We start from the raw sequence: 17173 nt of genomic DNA, 5'->3' as shown, positions 1-17173 counted from the left end.
CAGCTGGGGGAAACTCTCCTGTAACGGGTTGGAGGGGCCCCTGATTGAATATGAAGAATAAATGGATTTGGGGGTGGTGTTTGGGGCAGTTCTGGGGATAGAAGTTGGAGGGGAGTGCTTTGTTCAAAGGGTATGGGGCTGCAGTTGATGGGGGAAAACAAACTCATAGTATTGGAAAGCAAGGGTTTGCAGAAAATTAGGTGCCTGGGTTAATTTTACCCTAAAAAAATATAAGAATTTCTATTTGTGGCCCCAGTAACTACAAAGATCTAGTGACAATTCTGTTTTCCGCTAATTCATGCACAAGTGTACCTCACACCGGTGCTGCACTCTGTGCCGCAAACATGTTTGAACCCCATCCTTCAGGCACAAATAAGTAAAATAAGTAATAAATAGGGCTTCCAAGCCCAGTTCTGGGGCAAGGTGGGCAGTACTGGGCGGAGGGGTCCTGGTACTGGTGCCCCTGTAAATGGGACCTTGCTGAGGATGGGAACGAGAGCCACGGCACAGCCACGGCAGAGGGGTAGTCCTACAGATAAAATAGTGTATGTGCTGTTATATGGTATTTAAGCATATTTAAAAATATATTTTTAGTGGATTTAGCATGTGTTATTTTGTCATATATACGGTTTTATAGGAGATATATACACTTATGGATGCTATATTATATTGTATACATAATGTGTAATAAAGGATATAGCATGTGTATCTTAAACATCACATTGTATGTGAGATACAAAAATAAAAAAATTAAACAGAAATACATTTATTACACATAGAACACAGAGAAACAGTGGTGGGGGTGAAAGGGTGTAATTTACCTGTTCCTTAAAAACTGCGAGTCTGACGCATACGCTACCCAGATCACGCCCCGCCCCGTCCACATTGGCCACGCCCCCGAACCCTGGCCACGCCCCCGATCAGGGTGCCGTGGATCCCCGCCCCGCGGTCCTCCAGGGCACAAAAAAAGGGGGCTAGAGTAGCTTGCGCGCGTTAGGTGGCGGGCGGAAGTACGCTCTGTCTGGGACGGAAGTGTCGTCAGGGCTCGGCCGCCTCCTGAGAGGAGGCGGTTGTGGCTGGCGGCGGCGGCGCCGTGAGGGGAAGATGCCCGTGGCGGTGATGGCGGAGACTGCCTTCAGCTTCAGGAAGCTCCTGGAGCAGTGCGAGACCCAGGAGCTTGAGGTAGGGCGGGGCGGGGTCGTGGTGGCGGGGCGGGCCCGGGGCCTGGCCGAGGCCCCCCCCTTTACCGCCGCGGGCTCAGGGCCGGGGGCCGGAGCCTGGAACGGCGGTTCTGAGGGGTCGAGTCCTGCGACGGTCTCTGCAGGTGTTTGTGGGGCTGGGGAGGGCTCAGCGCTTGTGCAAAGAGCCCGCCAAAACGCTCTTCAGAAACGTGTGAAGCTGCCGACAAGGGAATAAATGCGTTTTGTTATAAGTGTTAGGGTCTTTTTGGAGGGGATGTGTGTGAGAGAGAAGTCCGTATGTCTCCTTGTGTCTCAGATGGCTGAGAAAAAAGGAATTGGGAAGGGGAGTGGGGCACTGAAGTACCGCTAAATCGGCGGTGCACTTGTTGTGGGAGGTGACGCTGCAAGCTTCCTCTGGGCCTTCTCAAGTTCTATTGCTTGGTGAGTTTTCAAGTCTGACTGTGTGTTCTGTTAGTGTGCCAGGCTCCAGCCCGTGGTGCATCTAAGTGGTGCTGTGTTAATGCTGAAAGCTCCTCTGGCACGACATCCGTAGACCCTTTCTCATCTTGCAGAATTTCCAGTGCTTTGCTAAATGTGAAGCTCACGTACCCCACTGTAGCAATTTGAAATAATGGAAAAATTTAAATGTTCCTTTTTAATGTACTCTTCAGTGATTTTGATTTTTACCTCTTGCTACCCGAGTAATTGAAGGGAGAGAATTGTTCCAGTGTGTGGTCACTTGCCACAGCAGAACTTTGGTGTTGACAAACTTCACAGCTTTGCAGTGGAAAAAATAATCCTTACATGGAAGGGGCTCTTACTTACAGGTGTGCATTGTCAAACTCCAGTTGATGTTTCTGTCCACTATTTCTGTGCCAAGCCCAGGTGCCTCTCGTGTTCTTAGCATGCTGCTGCAACTTCTTGGCGTGCTCTGAGTTCTGTAGAAGAGTGTTACAGAACTGGAGGAAGGTTGTTGCACTAAAAATATGAGCTACCTGCTGCCACAAGTGTTGGGCATGTGAGCACAGAGAAGCAGAACAGGGCCCTTGTGCAACGAGGGAGAGTTGAGTGGGGTTAGCTCTTTCTGCTGGGAGCTGGCTAGTTCTTGCTTTGAAGGTGTATTCTCATCCTTTAGAGGAGTAGCTATGTGTAGCACTTATTGCTGAGGTCTGTGCTAGGGAAGTGTGAGTAGGATATAGCTAGGGTTATGAGACCTTTGCCTGTGTCAACGGTCACTGAATGGCTTCCCATTAGGGAATATCTTTCTGTAAATGGGGCTACCTTTTTATTCCTGTTCAGATTAACAGAAGGACGGAGCCCAGGAGGCTTTGGATTTTACTTCTGCAGCCACCTGAGGAAGTTCGATGCACCTTCCTCACTTCCCTGCTGCAGAGCGTGTGGTGTTGGACCTCGGTGGGTCCCTGGGCGGTGTTAGAAGCCACTGAATTCAGATTGTGCTCTGCTCAAGGCTTCTGCTATGTCTGTCAGCAGAGTCTCCTAGAGTATTTACTGGGAGCATTCCTAGTTCTATTTTAGGAAAATCTAGGCAACAGATGCACCCCTGGCAAACTGTTCCTACATACTTTGATAAAGCTGGTACCTGATTTGCTGTGTGTGTCTGTATCTACTGTATCTATCTATTCTTTGGGCACACTAATACCTGCTGACAGCCTTCGTGTTTCAGATCATGAGTTGATATGTAGGCTGTTTTTTTTGCAGACTAGATGCTGCCACAGAGCTTCCTTCAGCAAGACTGTAGGTTGTGAATCTAGTTGTTTTGGTGGTAGGTAGCTTTCCCTTCTCTTCCACTTGTCTCCTGGAGGAGATACTAATGAATTTTCTTTTTAGTACAGAGAAACACCAAAGATGAACTTGTATAGTTCAAACAGGTGGTATTAATTGATCTGGCTTTGTTTTACTGGCCATAATCCAAGGAACAGTTGTAGAAACTTGTATTTGTAAATGGGTGATGAGTCCTGGAAACAGTGCAAGAATGGCTGGGGATGATGATATCTGCTCGACAACACAGCTAATCACCTGCTTTTGGCTTAGATGAGCCTATAAATCATGTGTGTAATTAAATCAAATAGCTGCATAATTAGCTTCCTCTGAGTCCTTCCTGCACTACCCTTTGATAAACTGCTAAAACCTTATTGGAAATCTTTTCAGCTTTTAAATGGTTATAGACTTTCAAAATTTTATAACTTTGTTATATATTCTTTTTTTTTTTCTGCTTGTATAATTTGTGAGGTCTGCTGAAGTGTGGCAACTGTCAAAGCTTAATTTGTAATTTTAAGAAGGGCAGTTCAAGTCAGGGAAGAACCTTTACTTTGGTAGAGTGCCCTGAACTGAAGTTCAGCTCAAGATTGATGAAATCATGAGCACCTAAAACTGGCAGTTTGTGCGGAACCGTAAAGCAAGATGGTTACCGCTTTCATGAGTATGAGTATAAGCTAGAACATTTGAAAGATGTTTTGCTGCATGAATGAAGTAAGGTTACAAGCTAGAAGTTTTCTAAGTAAAACTTGTGGCATGTGTAGGTTAACTCTTCGTTGTAAGATACAACTGTATTACTATAACATTGCAACTCTGACAATTTGTCCAGACCTATTATGTGGTGTGAAAACTGTTGACTGTCTTGGAATGTTCAGATTTTATTCAACTTGGCTACCTGGTGTATTTTGTAAGATATCTTATTCTTAAAATATGTAACCAAATTATTTGTACTTGGTTTTTTAGGCCCCTGGAGGAATTGCAACACCCCTTGTTTATGGCCAACTTCTAGCTTTATACCTGCTGCATAATGACATGTAAGTGGCTTGTATTAATCTTTAACTTCACATACTGAATTTGTTGCTATCAGCTTGAGCTGTATTTGCTGGAATATTAGTAATTGGTTGTGTGGCTAACAAGGTCCATGTAAGCAGTGCTGTTTTGTTTTTTTGTTTAATTCATGGAATTGCCTCTTTCATGCCCTGCTCTGTCAGGAAAATTATTCTCCTTTGTTTGCTCTTGCCTCCCATTTTGAACTGTAGGGATACAGATTGGCTTTAGGAAGAAAGTTCCTTAAATAGTGAAATTGGCTCATTTTGAAAGTGTTGACCACTTCAGCATTTTGATTTGTAGCTTTTCAAGGCTGCATTTGTTTTGAGTAAGCTTGCATTCTCCTTGTGTCTAATTATAGCAGGATAACTCTGAACTGTCTGTGTTAAAAATGAGGGATACTGTTGGCTTGAATGAGCTAAATCTGCATGAAGCAGTAATCCTTTGAATTCTGTCTGGTGGATTATTACCGTGTCCCTGTGTGAACTTGATTTGCAATATTTAGGGTTTTATTGAGAAACTGCTGATTATTTGTTCAGGCAGAATAAATGACACTGCCATGCTTGATTATCAAGCCAGAGTAGGTGTTGGTGTGGGGCTTTGAAGATTTGAGTGTTTTCATTGTAGATGTATTGTAGATGTATATTCTTTCAGGGCAAATTCCCTGAATGCTGATCCTGAGTATTAGGTTTAAAGCAGGTAACCTTGGTTGAAAATGAATTTGAAGTTTTAGAATTGCATTTTAATGAAAAGCAGTGAGCCTTTTTCTTTATTTTGTGTTTTAAATCTTTCTGAGAATTTGTAACCATTTCAGTTTGAATTCTGTGCTCTAAAGATCAACAACTAAATATTGCAATATATCCCAATCTCCAGAATATAAGTGACAAAGCTGGGGTTGGAAGAACATGCACAAAACAGTCTAAATCTTTGGTGTGCAAGGTGGGGTGTGAGCACATGAAAGAAGTATTTTTGCGCTAATAATAAATAAAAATTTATTTAAATGATGTTTGTCATCCTTTAATGCCTATATTTGTATGCTTTATAATGTACATAATAATACAGTAGTACATGTATGTAATTTATAAATACATATGTATATACTGGGGGTGCATGCTCAAAAATGGTTTTCTGCTAGAAGTGCACAATTGAAGTTTGGGGACCGCTGGTCTAAATGACTGCTGACACTATGAAAAGTTACTGTTGGTACTTGTGTTCATCAAATATGCAGCTATTCCAAAAATAAAACTGCAAAACTGACTTTTGTGAAATGCTGCCTAGGGTAGATAAATGAAAAATCTTATCTAAACTGGTGTTAAATGGGGCAGTTAATGAACTATTTGTTGTATTATGGCAGTCCTGTTGTCTACTTGAGAATAACTTTATTTTTCTACTTCAGTAGACAAAAAAGGAATATTTTAAAACATTGAGATTGTGTTAATTATAGTATCTCAACAAACCTTTTGTTTGTAGCAAACATTTGGGTACTGAGAATTACTTTTGACTTAATTTTTTTTAAGGAATAATGCGCGATATCTTTGGAAAAGAATCCCTCCTGCTATCAAATCTGTAAGTACTTCACAAAATGCTGTTTGATACTAAAACAGTTTCATAGAATCCTTGGGGGGATAAAAGTCATTATTTACAAGCTTATGTTTGGTGAGTAGCCTTGGGCTGTACAGTGTGTGCTGTACAGTGAACTGCTTGCCCAGCAAATGGCATGTTGGTCTTTAAGGTTTCAGAGTTGCTCATCTGTTACCTCTTTTCCATAACAAATAATCTGGTGCTCAGTAAATTTGTAGACATTTTAGTGGGAAAGCCTTATTATAAAGGGTAGTCAGCTGGAGGAAAGCAATGGACCTGATGCTGGGACGGGGCTACATTCCACCTGAGGACGCAGAATACCTTGTGCAGTGAAAAGTGACTTCAGAGAAGTTGCATCTTCAAACTGATGACATTTCTGAAGGCACTTGTTTTGCACTGCATTTGGATCAAAGATGTGTTTTGAAGATTCAGCTGAAGGTAATACCAGAAATGCTTCCAGACTTCACTGCTGTTACGTTTTTAGTTTGCGATCATGTTTTACAAGGAAACAAGTGTTCTGTAGTCTTGTATTAAGAAACCTCATGGTCCAGATGGGACCTATTAGGTGGTTCTGAAATATTTTTATTTCTCTTTCAAGAAAAAAGTAGTTACATTACTTGAGTCAACAGTCATCTGGACCAAATTTTACTTGGACTTTCTCTGAAACCTGCTGTATTTGTTCACAGCAATATTCTGTGAATAAACTGGCTTTTTTTTGGTGTAATTTTGCATTTCATGTAAGTGTCGTTCTTGGTGGGGGAATTAATTGCATGAATTATTTTGGGAAGGTTACACCTCATAGCGTAGTATTTTCTTATGTGTAATGAATCTTCTTCTATTTGAGTCAACTAATGATTAGTATGAATCTTAAATTCAGAAACAGTTTGGTCCTCCTTACCTTATTATTAGAAAATACTACTTCATAACCCAGTTAGGACTTTGACTGCTGTTCTGACAGGGTCTTCCAGAGTCTAGGTGACCAAATGACAGTGTGCAACACAGTAGAAGTCACCCATAAAACCAGTAGTGGGAGAGCAGTTGTAGTGAGTATGGCACCATGTGAAGTGTCACGTATTGTCAACACTTCAAGGCCTGCAGTTTGAACGTTGCCTTCACTGTGCAAACAGCCGCTGCACTGTGTAAAGCCTCTGCTGAAGAAGCAAGAATGTCTAAGCAGAAAATAAACTGTGCCTGTCCTTTTGCAACTCTGGTCAGCAGTCTGAGTGCAAACTATCCTCTGTGACTGTATTAACTGGTATGTCAGCCTGGATTGGTATATCTAACATGTGAGCAGACTTTGCTTATGTGGGTGATAAAGTTTTGGCAGAGGATGGATTGGGGAGCTTGCAGCAGTGATACCTGCTAGAACAAGATTTCCCAATGCTTGCCCGTTCATCATTCCAGGTTATTGTGATGTATGCTTGCAGTGGGAAAGAAAGGGGAGTGGAAATGGGTTAATACAGAATGGTCACTGTAGAGACTACGCAATTCTGGATTAACTAGTGGGTTTTTTTGTCGCAACAGGCGAATGCTGAACTTGGTGCAGTTTGGTCAGTAGGTCAAAGAATCTGGCAGAGAGACTTTCCAGGAATCTATACAACAATCAGTGCTCATCAGTGGTCCGAGACTATTCAACCAATCATGGAAGCACTTAGAGGTACAAATTGAACTTCTGTAGGCAGCATGGAATTATGTTGCTTTAAATTATTTCTGTGTGCTCAAACACAAATGGATGAATGACTAATTAGTATTAGGAAAAATCAGAAGTGGTTGGGAAGATTGCCAAGTTTTTGTGGGTTTTACTTAATGGAATTTATTTACCAGGTGGAATAAAGCTCATTATGAAAACTTGTAGAAGTGAACTGAAATGTTTTTATTAATTAGGATTGTGTGTGTGGTTGAAATTCCAACATGAAAGAATATACATACACCATATGTTTTGTTCTGTAATAGCAAAATAGACCATTAGTTATTCATTTTTTTCAGACTTCTAACCAGTAATCTAGGCAACTTGGCTTGGCGTTTCAGAACCTTGTGACACTTAAGAAAAAGTTTTTCTTTTAAATGTGGCTTTAGACAAGTGTTTTAGTTATAGACTGCAACAGTAACTTGCAAAGTCTTGCTACTAGGGGGCAGTACAGACTGCTAAAAAGCCTTCCAAAGTGTTCTGCAATATCAAATTCTCTGTAGCTTTAGAAACAACTGATTTGCAGATGCCTTGGTATCAAAGCAGATGTGGTTAAAAAGGTGTGAATAGTTTGACTAATTGCTTTTTTCGTTTTATTTTTTCTGATTCTGGACTATTTGACACACAAGCTTATTGCAAATGAAGAATGCCATCAGAAGCAGAGGTTCCTAAACTGGTTTACATAGTGGTGGTAGTACCCAAGATGGTGCAAACTGCATTTGGAAGTTAAATGTGGTCTCTGAGGGCTTTTGTTCTGACATAGAGCAGTTTGTTGTCTCTGGCTGCTGACTATGGTCCTTCAGTGAATTGCAGGAAGGGAGGGGACACTTCTAAAATGCTAGCTTTAAGGGTAGTGGTGGTTTTTCAAATGTATTAGAATTGGAAAAATTTTCTGATTTCCTAGTTAGTCTACTGTCTGCTTACAGTGTTTGTCTTCTTAGATGCCACTAGGAGACGAGCCTTTGGACTGGTTTCTCAGGCATATACCTCAATAGTTGCAGATGATTTTGCAGCCTTTGTTGGGCTTCCTGTAGAAGAAGCTGTGAAAGGTACTTTGCATTTATTCACTGAATAGTTTTTTCTAGAGATGGAGATCAGAGAGCTGTAAGTGATGGTCATTAGAAACATGTACAAATTGTGAGACTGTTATAAAGAGAAGTGATGGGGCAGTGAGTAGAGAAAAATGTCTTGGTTCTGAATAAGTGTTTGATTTTTTTTTTAATTACTATTTGCGACTAGTTACCATTGGTTATCCATCCCTTCTTTATGTGGAAGTGTTAAAGCAACTCAGCAATGAGGGAAAAATGAAGGTAGTGGGTGAACATAGTTTTGAATGCTATTTTTACTTTCATGAGCTTGTTTATTGAACTAAATGTCTAAATGCTTACAAGAAATATGCCTTTACAGTTGTGGTGTATGGGTATTGTACTGAGATACTTTCCTACTGGTCTTAATGTGCATCTTTATTTTGCATTTCTAGCAATTATATAAGATATTTGTTCTTACAAATGTAAAAATGCCTTTTCAGGTGTATTAGAACAGGGCTGGCAAGCTGACTTTTCAACTCGTATGGTAATGCCTAAAAAGCCAGGTAGGTGGAGCTATTATTTCATTAGACATTGAGTTTAGCATTTTCTAGTAATGATGTGTTAGTTTTTAATTAGAAATTAAAGATATCTAAAATATCTTTTAGATATTTTCATGGGGGCTTGTGCTGCTGTAAAACCTGGAATGTTTATAGAATCTAGGAATTAAAGTATTAGGTTTGGTTTGGAGTTACAAGAAGTTTGGATTAAACTACATCCATAAATTAACTTTTTTTAAACAAAAGCAGACAGGATATGCTATGGTTTCTCCTCCTCCTCCTCTGCTGCTGGCTCTGACTCAGTGGAACATAAATTAGATGACCTCAAATGACATGTCTTAATCTAGTAAAGATGAGTAAAAATATACCATTTTGAACCTGAGTTTTCTTCAGAAGTAAAACTTTTCTGGACAGGGATCTAGTGGATCTTTGTGTTCTGAGGAGCTCAAGTTTTTGGTATAATTTCCTTTGCTTTTTAAAACTTATTCTACTGGATCTTTTCTTTGCTGTCATGATGTTGATAAGATTATCTGTTCCTGCAAAGCTCAGCCTGCAAAAATACCTGTTGGTTGTGTGTTGGGCTTTTTTTTTTTGCTAAAGCAGTATCTGTTGCTGGCTGAGGCAAAAATAAATGTTAAACTATGAAGGCAGAGAGGAGATGACTGCTCTTAAACTGCACAGTCTGGCTCTGGAAAAAGGAGCCAAATTACAGCATATCTAAAAGGGCAACATCTGTTGGGCTAAGAAAATATACTGTGTGGGCAGAATTTTCAGGTGTTAGAGCCCAGACCATTATAATAAATGGGTGCCAGGCAAGGTGTTGAAATTTATCCCTAGGGGCACATAACCAACCAGAGTCATGAGCTTTTGTATGTGATCACATTTTCATGAACTGTTTGCAAAATATTCAGTGCTTACAAGTTCTGAGAGATAGTTACATGTGGTTCTTTTCCGAAAGTGAGTGCGAGAACCATTTTTGAGGCAAAAGAGGCAGGAGGATGTAATCTGTTTTGAAGCTGCCTGTCTAACCAGCTGGGCCTTGGGTATTCTGCCTTTCAGCTATGAAGTGTGACATGGTAAATGAACAGGCTTAATTCTAATTATCTTTTTATCCACTTTTGGCTTGATGTATAGAACTGTTTAAAATTGGTCTGCTGGGCTAACTTCTGTTGTGTTTTTCTTTAGGTGTGCTGGAAGCTTCCTTTAACAGATTTATTCCTTCATCAGGTACTTTCTGTTCATTTATAATCTACTTGAATATATCTATACTTGCATGCTTAATATAAATACAATTTCACTAGCACCACAAAAAGGGGATTGGGTCCTAGAGAAGTGAATGTTGTCATTCCCTTCTCAAAAAACCCCACCCCAGTCAGGTGCTATGTAAACACATTTCTCCCTCTGTCATCTTTCCCTCACATCTTAAGAAGTGCCTAAGATTCCCACTTCTGTAGCTGAAGTAGCGAGCAGATTCCAAAGCAGGGGTAGACAGCCCCTGTAAAACAAAGGATTTTGGTGAAAACTGACTTACAGGCAGTTTCTTCACAAAGTAACTCTGAGTAGTGATGTTGGACTGTAGAAGAAAGCAATCTTCTGCTTTTCCTCAGAGGTCAGCTATAGATCGAGGTGTAATGTGTCATGCTGATTCTCAAAACACTGTCTCTGTTGTTCACAAGACAGTGACAGTAGATCTGAATTGGTGGCATGCTGTGTCTAACAGTTGCCAAAGGTGTCTTAAATTTATGGGTTTAATTCCAAGCCAATGCCAAGAGCTGGGGTCTTGCTTTTTGAAAACATTCTTTTGATTGTCAGCCTTCTATCATGTGCTTGCAGCCCTTAGCCCTTAACAATATGTCTACTTTAATTATATCATGAATGTTAGTCTTAGTAGACTCGTCAGGAAGAGTAAATGCAAATTTTCCTGCTACTTTTTATTTCTGATTTTTAATTCCTAACATTTCCCTGGCTTTAGTCATTTGTCTTCCAACCTATTCTTAAACTGTAATCTCAGGTTAGCCAGCATTTATATAAGGAACTGCATGTGCACAGTATTCGCCTGCAACCCATGCAGTCCTTTGCTGTGTTTTGTTAGTCACATAACTCAGATTTATTTGGCATCTTCAGAATGGCAACTTGTAAGGAAAGGAGCAATGGCAGAGCTCCAGGAGCTGTTTTGTCAAATAGAAGTACTGTCAGTCTTCATTATTCAGACTCCCATATATGTAAAAAAAAAATTTGGAGGCTGCTGACAACTGGAACTTGTTACAGATATTTTTGCTGTTAGTAACTCTTGGACTACTTAATGTTGCAGATAACTGCATCTCCTACCTATGCAGCTTTAGCTGACATTACTTTTCTGTCAAGATACGCCCCTTAAGACTCTTTTAACAGTCTGCATTTAATTTTTTCCATACTGTTGTGATGGATGGTATTGTGGATGGATTTGCTTTCTTAGTTTCATTAATGATGCATTTGTCTTGTCTTTGTAGAACCTGCTCCGGTTCCACCAATTCCAAACGAACAACAGTTGGCCAGATTGACTGACTATGTGGCTTTCCTTGAAAATTGATTACCCTGCTCCTGTATTCAGAACAACTTGCAAATCCTGTGTACTGACAGTTCTAGAAATCTAAGTTTTATTTTATTTCATATCTGTTAAATGTTGCAGCATCCCCTACTCAAATGTGTGAAGTATATAGTGTATGTTATCACAATTCGTGTTTTGCCAAAGCCAAGCTAGCAATTGAAACAATCCTTTAACTCCTGTGATATTATTCAGTAGGTACACAGCAGTATTACATGGTAAGTGTTTTGGGTTTTTTATTGACTTATAGCTGAGAGGCAGAACATTTTTCAGGTATATTGGAAATTGAGAAGAAAAATTGAGTAATGAAGCAACTGTAAGGAATTTATGCTAGTAGGTTATGTGCTTCTACGCTGAGTACTGCAGTGCTTATCATGGATCAATTGCATGTTGGACTAAAGTACGAAGTGGAAGACTGCCCTACCCATATCTGCAGATTAGAAAATATTTTGAAACAGTAACTTAAACATGAAAACAATTTACAGTAACTTCTGCAAGTGTATTTGTGGTGTATTTATAATTGACCTATTTTTTTCTTGTTGGTCTCCCTGGATTGTTAAATCTTCTTGTTTTGATGTGAGAAACTTCACATCGGGCATGTATTTACAGCAGAATAATTGGAGTCATTTAAGAAAGGCACATCTTTACTTTGAGGAAGAATTTTTACTTTTGGAATGTTTTGAGTGACGTAGGACACCAGATACTTTCCTGGGTAACCATGCATCTTGTTGAGGCCTGTCAAGTCTTAGTGCTTTTCAGTACACTGGGCCAGGATCTACAAGAAACAACAGCTCTTACCTGTATTTAAACTTTCTACATTACCTCTGCAGTTATTGGAGAGGAATTTAAAAATTAGAGTAGGTGTCCCTGCGTAGAGACCAGCTGGGGGGGGATGATACCTTGTCAGCTTGAGGAATATATTTTCTGTATCAGAGCACTGCTGTGTTAACCTTTGAGTTGAGATGACTTGTATTCCCAGGCTTCTTATTTGTGCAATGCTGGTAAAAAGGCTATGGGAAAATAGTGGTGCTTAAAAGGGTAGTGTATACCTTCATTTGCTTCTCTCCCCTCTTTTCAACATCGTATTCAGTGGTTTCATTGCAGATGGCAGATGTGCCAGATGTTGTGATTGTTTTTTCCAGTGTGCACTACCTACTGTACATTCTCATGTTGGGGATGTGTTAGCAGGGAGGAATTATAAACTGTGCACTGTTGCTTTGAGAGCTCCCTTTATATGTAAACACTTACTCAAAATGATTATTTATTTGAAACCCACCTAAGACTTAGATTTCTGAATTTATTTTCAGTGATATTAAAGAACATGTTTACACTGACCTTGTGTACTTGATTTTTAATTTTCCTTCCGTAGAGTATGGTTGTTCTGGTTTGGCTATCTTTTAATGAACTCTTATTGGTCTAATTTGGGTAGAGCTAGTTAAAGTTTAGTGCAATACATTATGCCTAGACAGGTATTTTGAACAGCTTTGTGTGCAGCAATTGTATGGGTATATGTTTAAAAAACAAAACAAAAACCAAACAAAACATTGGTACCCTTCAGATGTCTTTTTAAAATAGTCAAAGTTGTAAAGTACTTGAAGAGCTAAGTGAAAATTTCCCCTTTTGTGTATGTATTGTGCAACTCCGCAGATTTTTGTAGCACACTTAAAGAACCCTGCTTGCAGCAATGAAGATTAGACATGATGAAAGGATTACTAATGACTTGCACTTAATAAATGGGAATGGGAGAAGAGCAATGTGGGCACTGATAATCTGTGTGTATCTCAACTCTAGTATCAAATCTCCCTCAAATATAGTAAGTTTGACTCTTCTCTGTCCAGTTCTAACAAATTTAAAATTTTGAGACATTATCTGGTCTGCTGTAAAATTTAAGCTGTCTTTTAGCTTTGGGTGTGGCATTAACTCATGACTTGCCTTGAGTACTGTGTTCCCAGCCACTTTTTTTGTACTTCCTTGGAATCCAAGCAATATCAGATCTTTTTCATCCTCTTTGCCCTTTATGATGGTTTCCTGTTCACAAATATCCTTCCACAGATGGACTGCTTGTTGCCACTCTTACTAGTCTCGTAGTGGACATACTGTGGCTTGTAACAGCAAAATATTTTGTATCTGTTCTTGATCTTTTCTATGGTTGGCTCTGTTCTAACATCTCTTGACTGCTGCCTTGTTCTGAGTGTGGAAATGACAATGACTTCAGCATCTTTCATCAGCAGTGATAATTTGGGTTGGTGTGCGTCATTGCATGTCCTTATTCAGGGTTTTCCCCTCGGGTTAGTGCAGTGCATGCATGGATAACAAATGAGCAGTGAAACAGTAGATGAAATTTCAGTATTGTAAAACAATCCTGGTCTTTGTAATCAGACTTGCTTTTGACTTCCTGAATAACTTTATAACCGTGGCATTGTTGCTGTGCTAACTTAAAGAAATTTATTAATGATGAACATAACAGGTATTACAGTAATTGATGGCAGCCTCCTCCACTATGAAAACTGACTACCTGCTACTTACCCTTAGCCAGTCCTTTTGCCTTTAGTCTAGTAGTTTGTGTAGTTTGGGAAAAATCTGTTGTATATGAAGTAGACCACTTAATCTGCATTTGTTTGTTCTTTGTCGAAAAAGGTAGTAAATTTTAAGCTGCCTACAAGAGCAAACAACACTTCCTCAAATACTCTTCTATGTATTTGTAGTATTTCTCCTTTTTACTGATGAAAACGTTGCCTGATTTCCCCTGTCTAGGCTCTCATCTTGGTTTTCAGGTTTTAAATGGGCAGGTGAGGAGCAGGCTGAGTTCAAATCTTGGTAAAGAGCTAGAGGTATTCAGTGTTGGAGAAGGCAAATGGGACAAGTTGCTTTACTGATGTTTATTAATTTGAAGTAACACTGGAATAGGTCTTAACCTACTGCCAGTGATACAGCTTAACACAAATGGCCTTGAGGGATGTTGTTGATAACTGTCATGAGACCTTTAATGGACTTGTTTGGTATGTATTGGTCTAATAAAGTCAAATTTCTACTTTTTCAACATGTTCTTAAAATTACTGAATGATTTTATCCTGCAGCAGGTTGTCAGCTGGTTCACAGTACCTATAAGCAGGAGATTTATATCCAGTGGCAAGTTTATTGTAGTTCTTTGTGGAGACTGATACATTGTCTTGAACGATTTGGTTCCTGAACTCTACTGTGCCAGGGATCCTCAAAATTTGAATGAGGGTCATCTCCAAGTACTATGAAAAGATATGCTTCTGTTTTCACAGAATCACAGAATGGTTGGGGTTTTAAAATATTGGATCAGAAAGTTTGGAGTTACAGCAGGTCACTAATGAAATTCACAACAGGATTTAACGGCTGAAGACAAAAGCAGTTTTTCCATATCAGCAGAGGGTTACTGGGTAGAAAGATAGTTGTCATTGTATATACAGTTTCTCTGATTAGATGAAGACTTTAACTGGTCTCTGAAACGTAGTGAGAAATCTGTCCATAGAGCTGTGGTTAACCTAGCAAGCAAAGATATAAGATGAGCTTGATAGAAAAGATAGGAGAGTTAAATTCTCTTGAAGGCAGTGAATAGTCTCAGTACAGAAACTGTTTTTAGGCTTGCTCTAAGTCATATTATGATCTTGAGTCGAGTGTCCTTTGACACTGTGGAAAAATGTAAATAGCTTTGTGACACATGGCATTACAAAAGTCAAAATCATACATATTTGTAGAAAAGTTTTTTCTGTTTTGGCTTGGGTCTATCTTGTGCTAAAATATTGCAATATCAAAGGGGTCAATAACAAATTCTGCTGAGCGGAAATGTTAGTCCATTTGTTAGATGTGGTCTACATTAAAGGATTTCAGTTTACACTTTCACTGCTCTGGCAAGCCTAGTGTAGCTTTGTGCTTCCCTGTCCAGAGCCCTGTCTCAGTAAACACATTGTGTAAAATATTTCCTAAAGCGACATCTTTCAGCATTTGAATACTTACCTGGGCTGCTTTTAATCCTGTGCTTTCAACTGAAGAAAGAGGAAGTATTTTAGTGGTAGTATTTGCTCTTCTTAATTTAACCAGCTGGTGTGGGTTTTGGAGTTCTTCCAAACGCTTTTCCGTCCGCAGTCCTGGAACGGTGCTGGAGTGGGAGGACGTTTGGGTTAAGAAACCATTAAGAATTCATCTGGGAGCAGAGGTTCTTGAAGGATTTGAAAAGAGAAATTCCATTTCAGTTTAGTGTTTTCCATTTTCATCTGCATCCTACATGTAATTGAAGATTGTTTCTTTACATTTTATTAGCCTCTCTTATATAGGTCTGTGATACTCATTGACCTGCAGTTTCAGTCTCTGTAAAGCTGTTTCAGCTCAAAGGTTGTTAAAAAAAGAGAAACTGGGTATGGAGGCAGAACAGCAGAGCATGTCTCCCTGCTGAAGATCCTCATGGAAACCTTCCATACACTTTAATAACAAAGCCTAGCATATTTTCCAGGATCTGATGAGAGCTGTCAGTAACTCAGTTAAGAAAATGAAAGCAGAATGCACATGTAGAAAAATGTCTCATGAGGCATTGCAGGAAAATGGTACTGATGTTGCTGTAATGCATTTTGATTGATTCTGCTACAGATACCATGCTCGGATAATGTTCTTCCTTGTTCTAGTAATCTGGATTCATTCTGAAACTCAGTGGAGGTTTTTCTGCATTGCTGATTTATAAAGCATGTGCAGAAACAGGCTGATCCAGTTTCTGAGCATTTGAGAAGCTCCTTTTAAGGGTGAAAAGGGCATCAGCTTAGCCTGGTGCTAATTATTCCTCAGGTGGCCTGAGTATTCAGGTGACTTGTTACAGGAGTAGCAGGCACAACATATAAACCACTGTGCTTTGGACATCTCATTGGCTGCTTTCCTCTCACCATAAATACCTTGCAGGGCTTCCACAATGAATGCTGCAGACTGATCATTCAAGTTAGTTGGAAGAGTTCTGCCTAGGCAAGGAGCGAGCTAATAGTGTTGTCATTAAGGTTGTATTCCAGCAACCTGGTGTACGTGCAATAAAACACTGTGTAAGACAGTAAGGGAAATCTGGAAAAAGATCATGGGTGGGTGGTTTGTTCTGCCTGTGTCCTACCCTGCTGAACTTGGCTGGGCCATCATCCAGGCAGCATGTTGGTGTTTTCTTACTTCTAGGAAGGACTATCTGAGCTGGCTGGTTTGGCCGTTCCAGTTCCAGAGCCACAAACAAATCTTGTTTCAATTTTCAACTGATTGAAAAAACATCTTATTCCCGGAGCCTGGCTTCCTGCATTGAGAGGAGCAGTCCTGAAGCCTTTATAAGGTGTCTGAAACTATTAATGTGTTTGATAATGTCCAAGGGTGACTAAAATAATAGTGAAAAGAAAGGGCTCAGTTTTCTGAAGACTAGGTCTTGTAAGACACTGTGCAAGTATACAGTGAAGCTTTCTTCTTCAGGTCCCAGCTGATGTCACAATTCTGTTCCCATTTAATTTCTTAAATGCTTATCTTCTAATATGTAATTTCTTGGAATTATTTGTAATGTAGTAAATGATTGGCAAGCTTCCTGCAGACTATTCATGAAAGCTAAAATCAAAGCATTGGTCTGTTTGTTATAATTTGCTGTATTTGTCAGATGCAGTGGAAACAAAGTAAAAATTATTCTCCACAAGATCTCAAAGTACCTAAACATTTCAATTTAATAGTCTACTGTACTTTGACACCAGTTCTCTTAA

The 17173-nt window shown here is 39.6% G+C and overlaps 1 protein-coding gene across 3 annotated transcripts; it reads left to right on the top strand.

Annotated features, from left to right (window-relative positions):
• Nucleotides 1–1019: 1019 nt before the first annotated feature.
• COPS8 (COP9 signalosome subunit 8) lies at nt 1020–12775 on the top strand. Of its 3 annotated transcripts, none has more exons than XM_064452150.1 (8): nt 1020–1182; nt 3921–3991; nt 5522–5570; nt 7110–7242; nt 8199–8321; nt 8801–8863; nt 10043–10084; nt 11347–12775. In XM_064452150.1, the coding sequence occupies exons 1-8, from the start codon at nt 1105–1107 to the stop codon at nt 11424–11426; spliced, it is 639 nt and encodes a 212-aa protein (XP_064308220.1). In that variant the 5' UTR covers nt 1020–1104; the 3' UTR covers nt 11427–12775. The 3 variants fall into 3 exon arrangements, with proteins under 3 accessions (XP_064308220.1, XP_064308222.1, XP_064308221.1); XM_064452151.1 differs by having other exon boundaries at nt 1021–1182; nt 8214–8321; XM_064452152.1 differs by lacking the exon at nt 8199–8321.
• Nucleotides 12776–17173: the final 4398 nt, after the last annotated feature.

Source organism: Phalacrocorax carbo, chromosome 5 (genome assembly GCF_963921805.1).
Source record: "Phalacrocorax carbo chromosome 5, bPhaCar2.1, whole genome shotgun sequence".
NCBI classification, from domain to species: Eukaryota; Metazoa; Chordata; class Aves; order Suliformes; family Phalacrocoracidae; genus Phalacrocorax; species Phalacrocorax carbo.
Note: the sequence above shows the minus strand (reverse complement) of the source record. Positions and strands in the feature narration are given on the sequence as shown.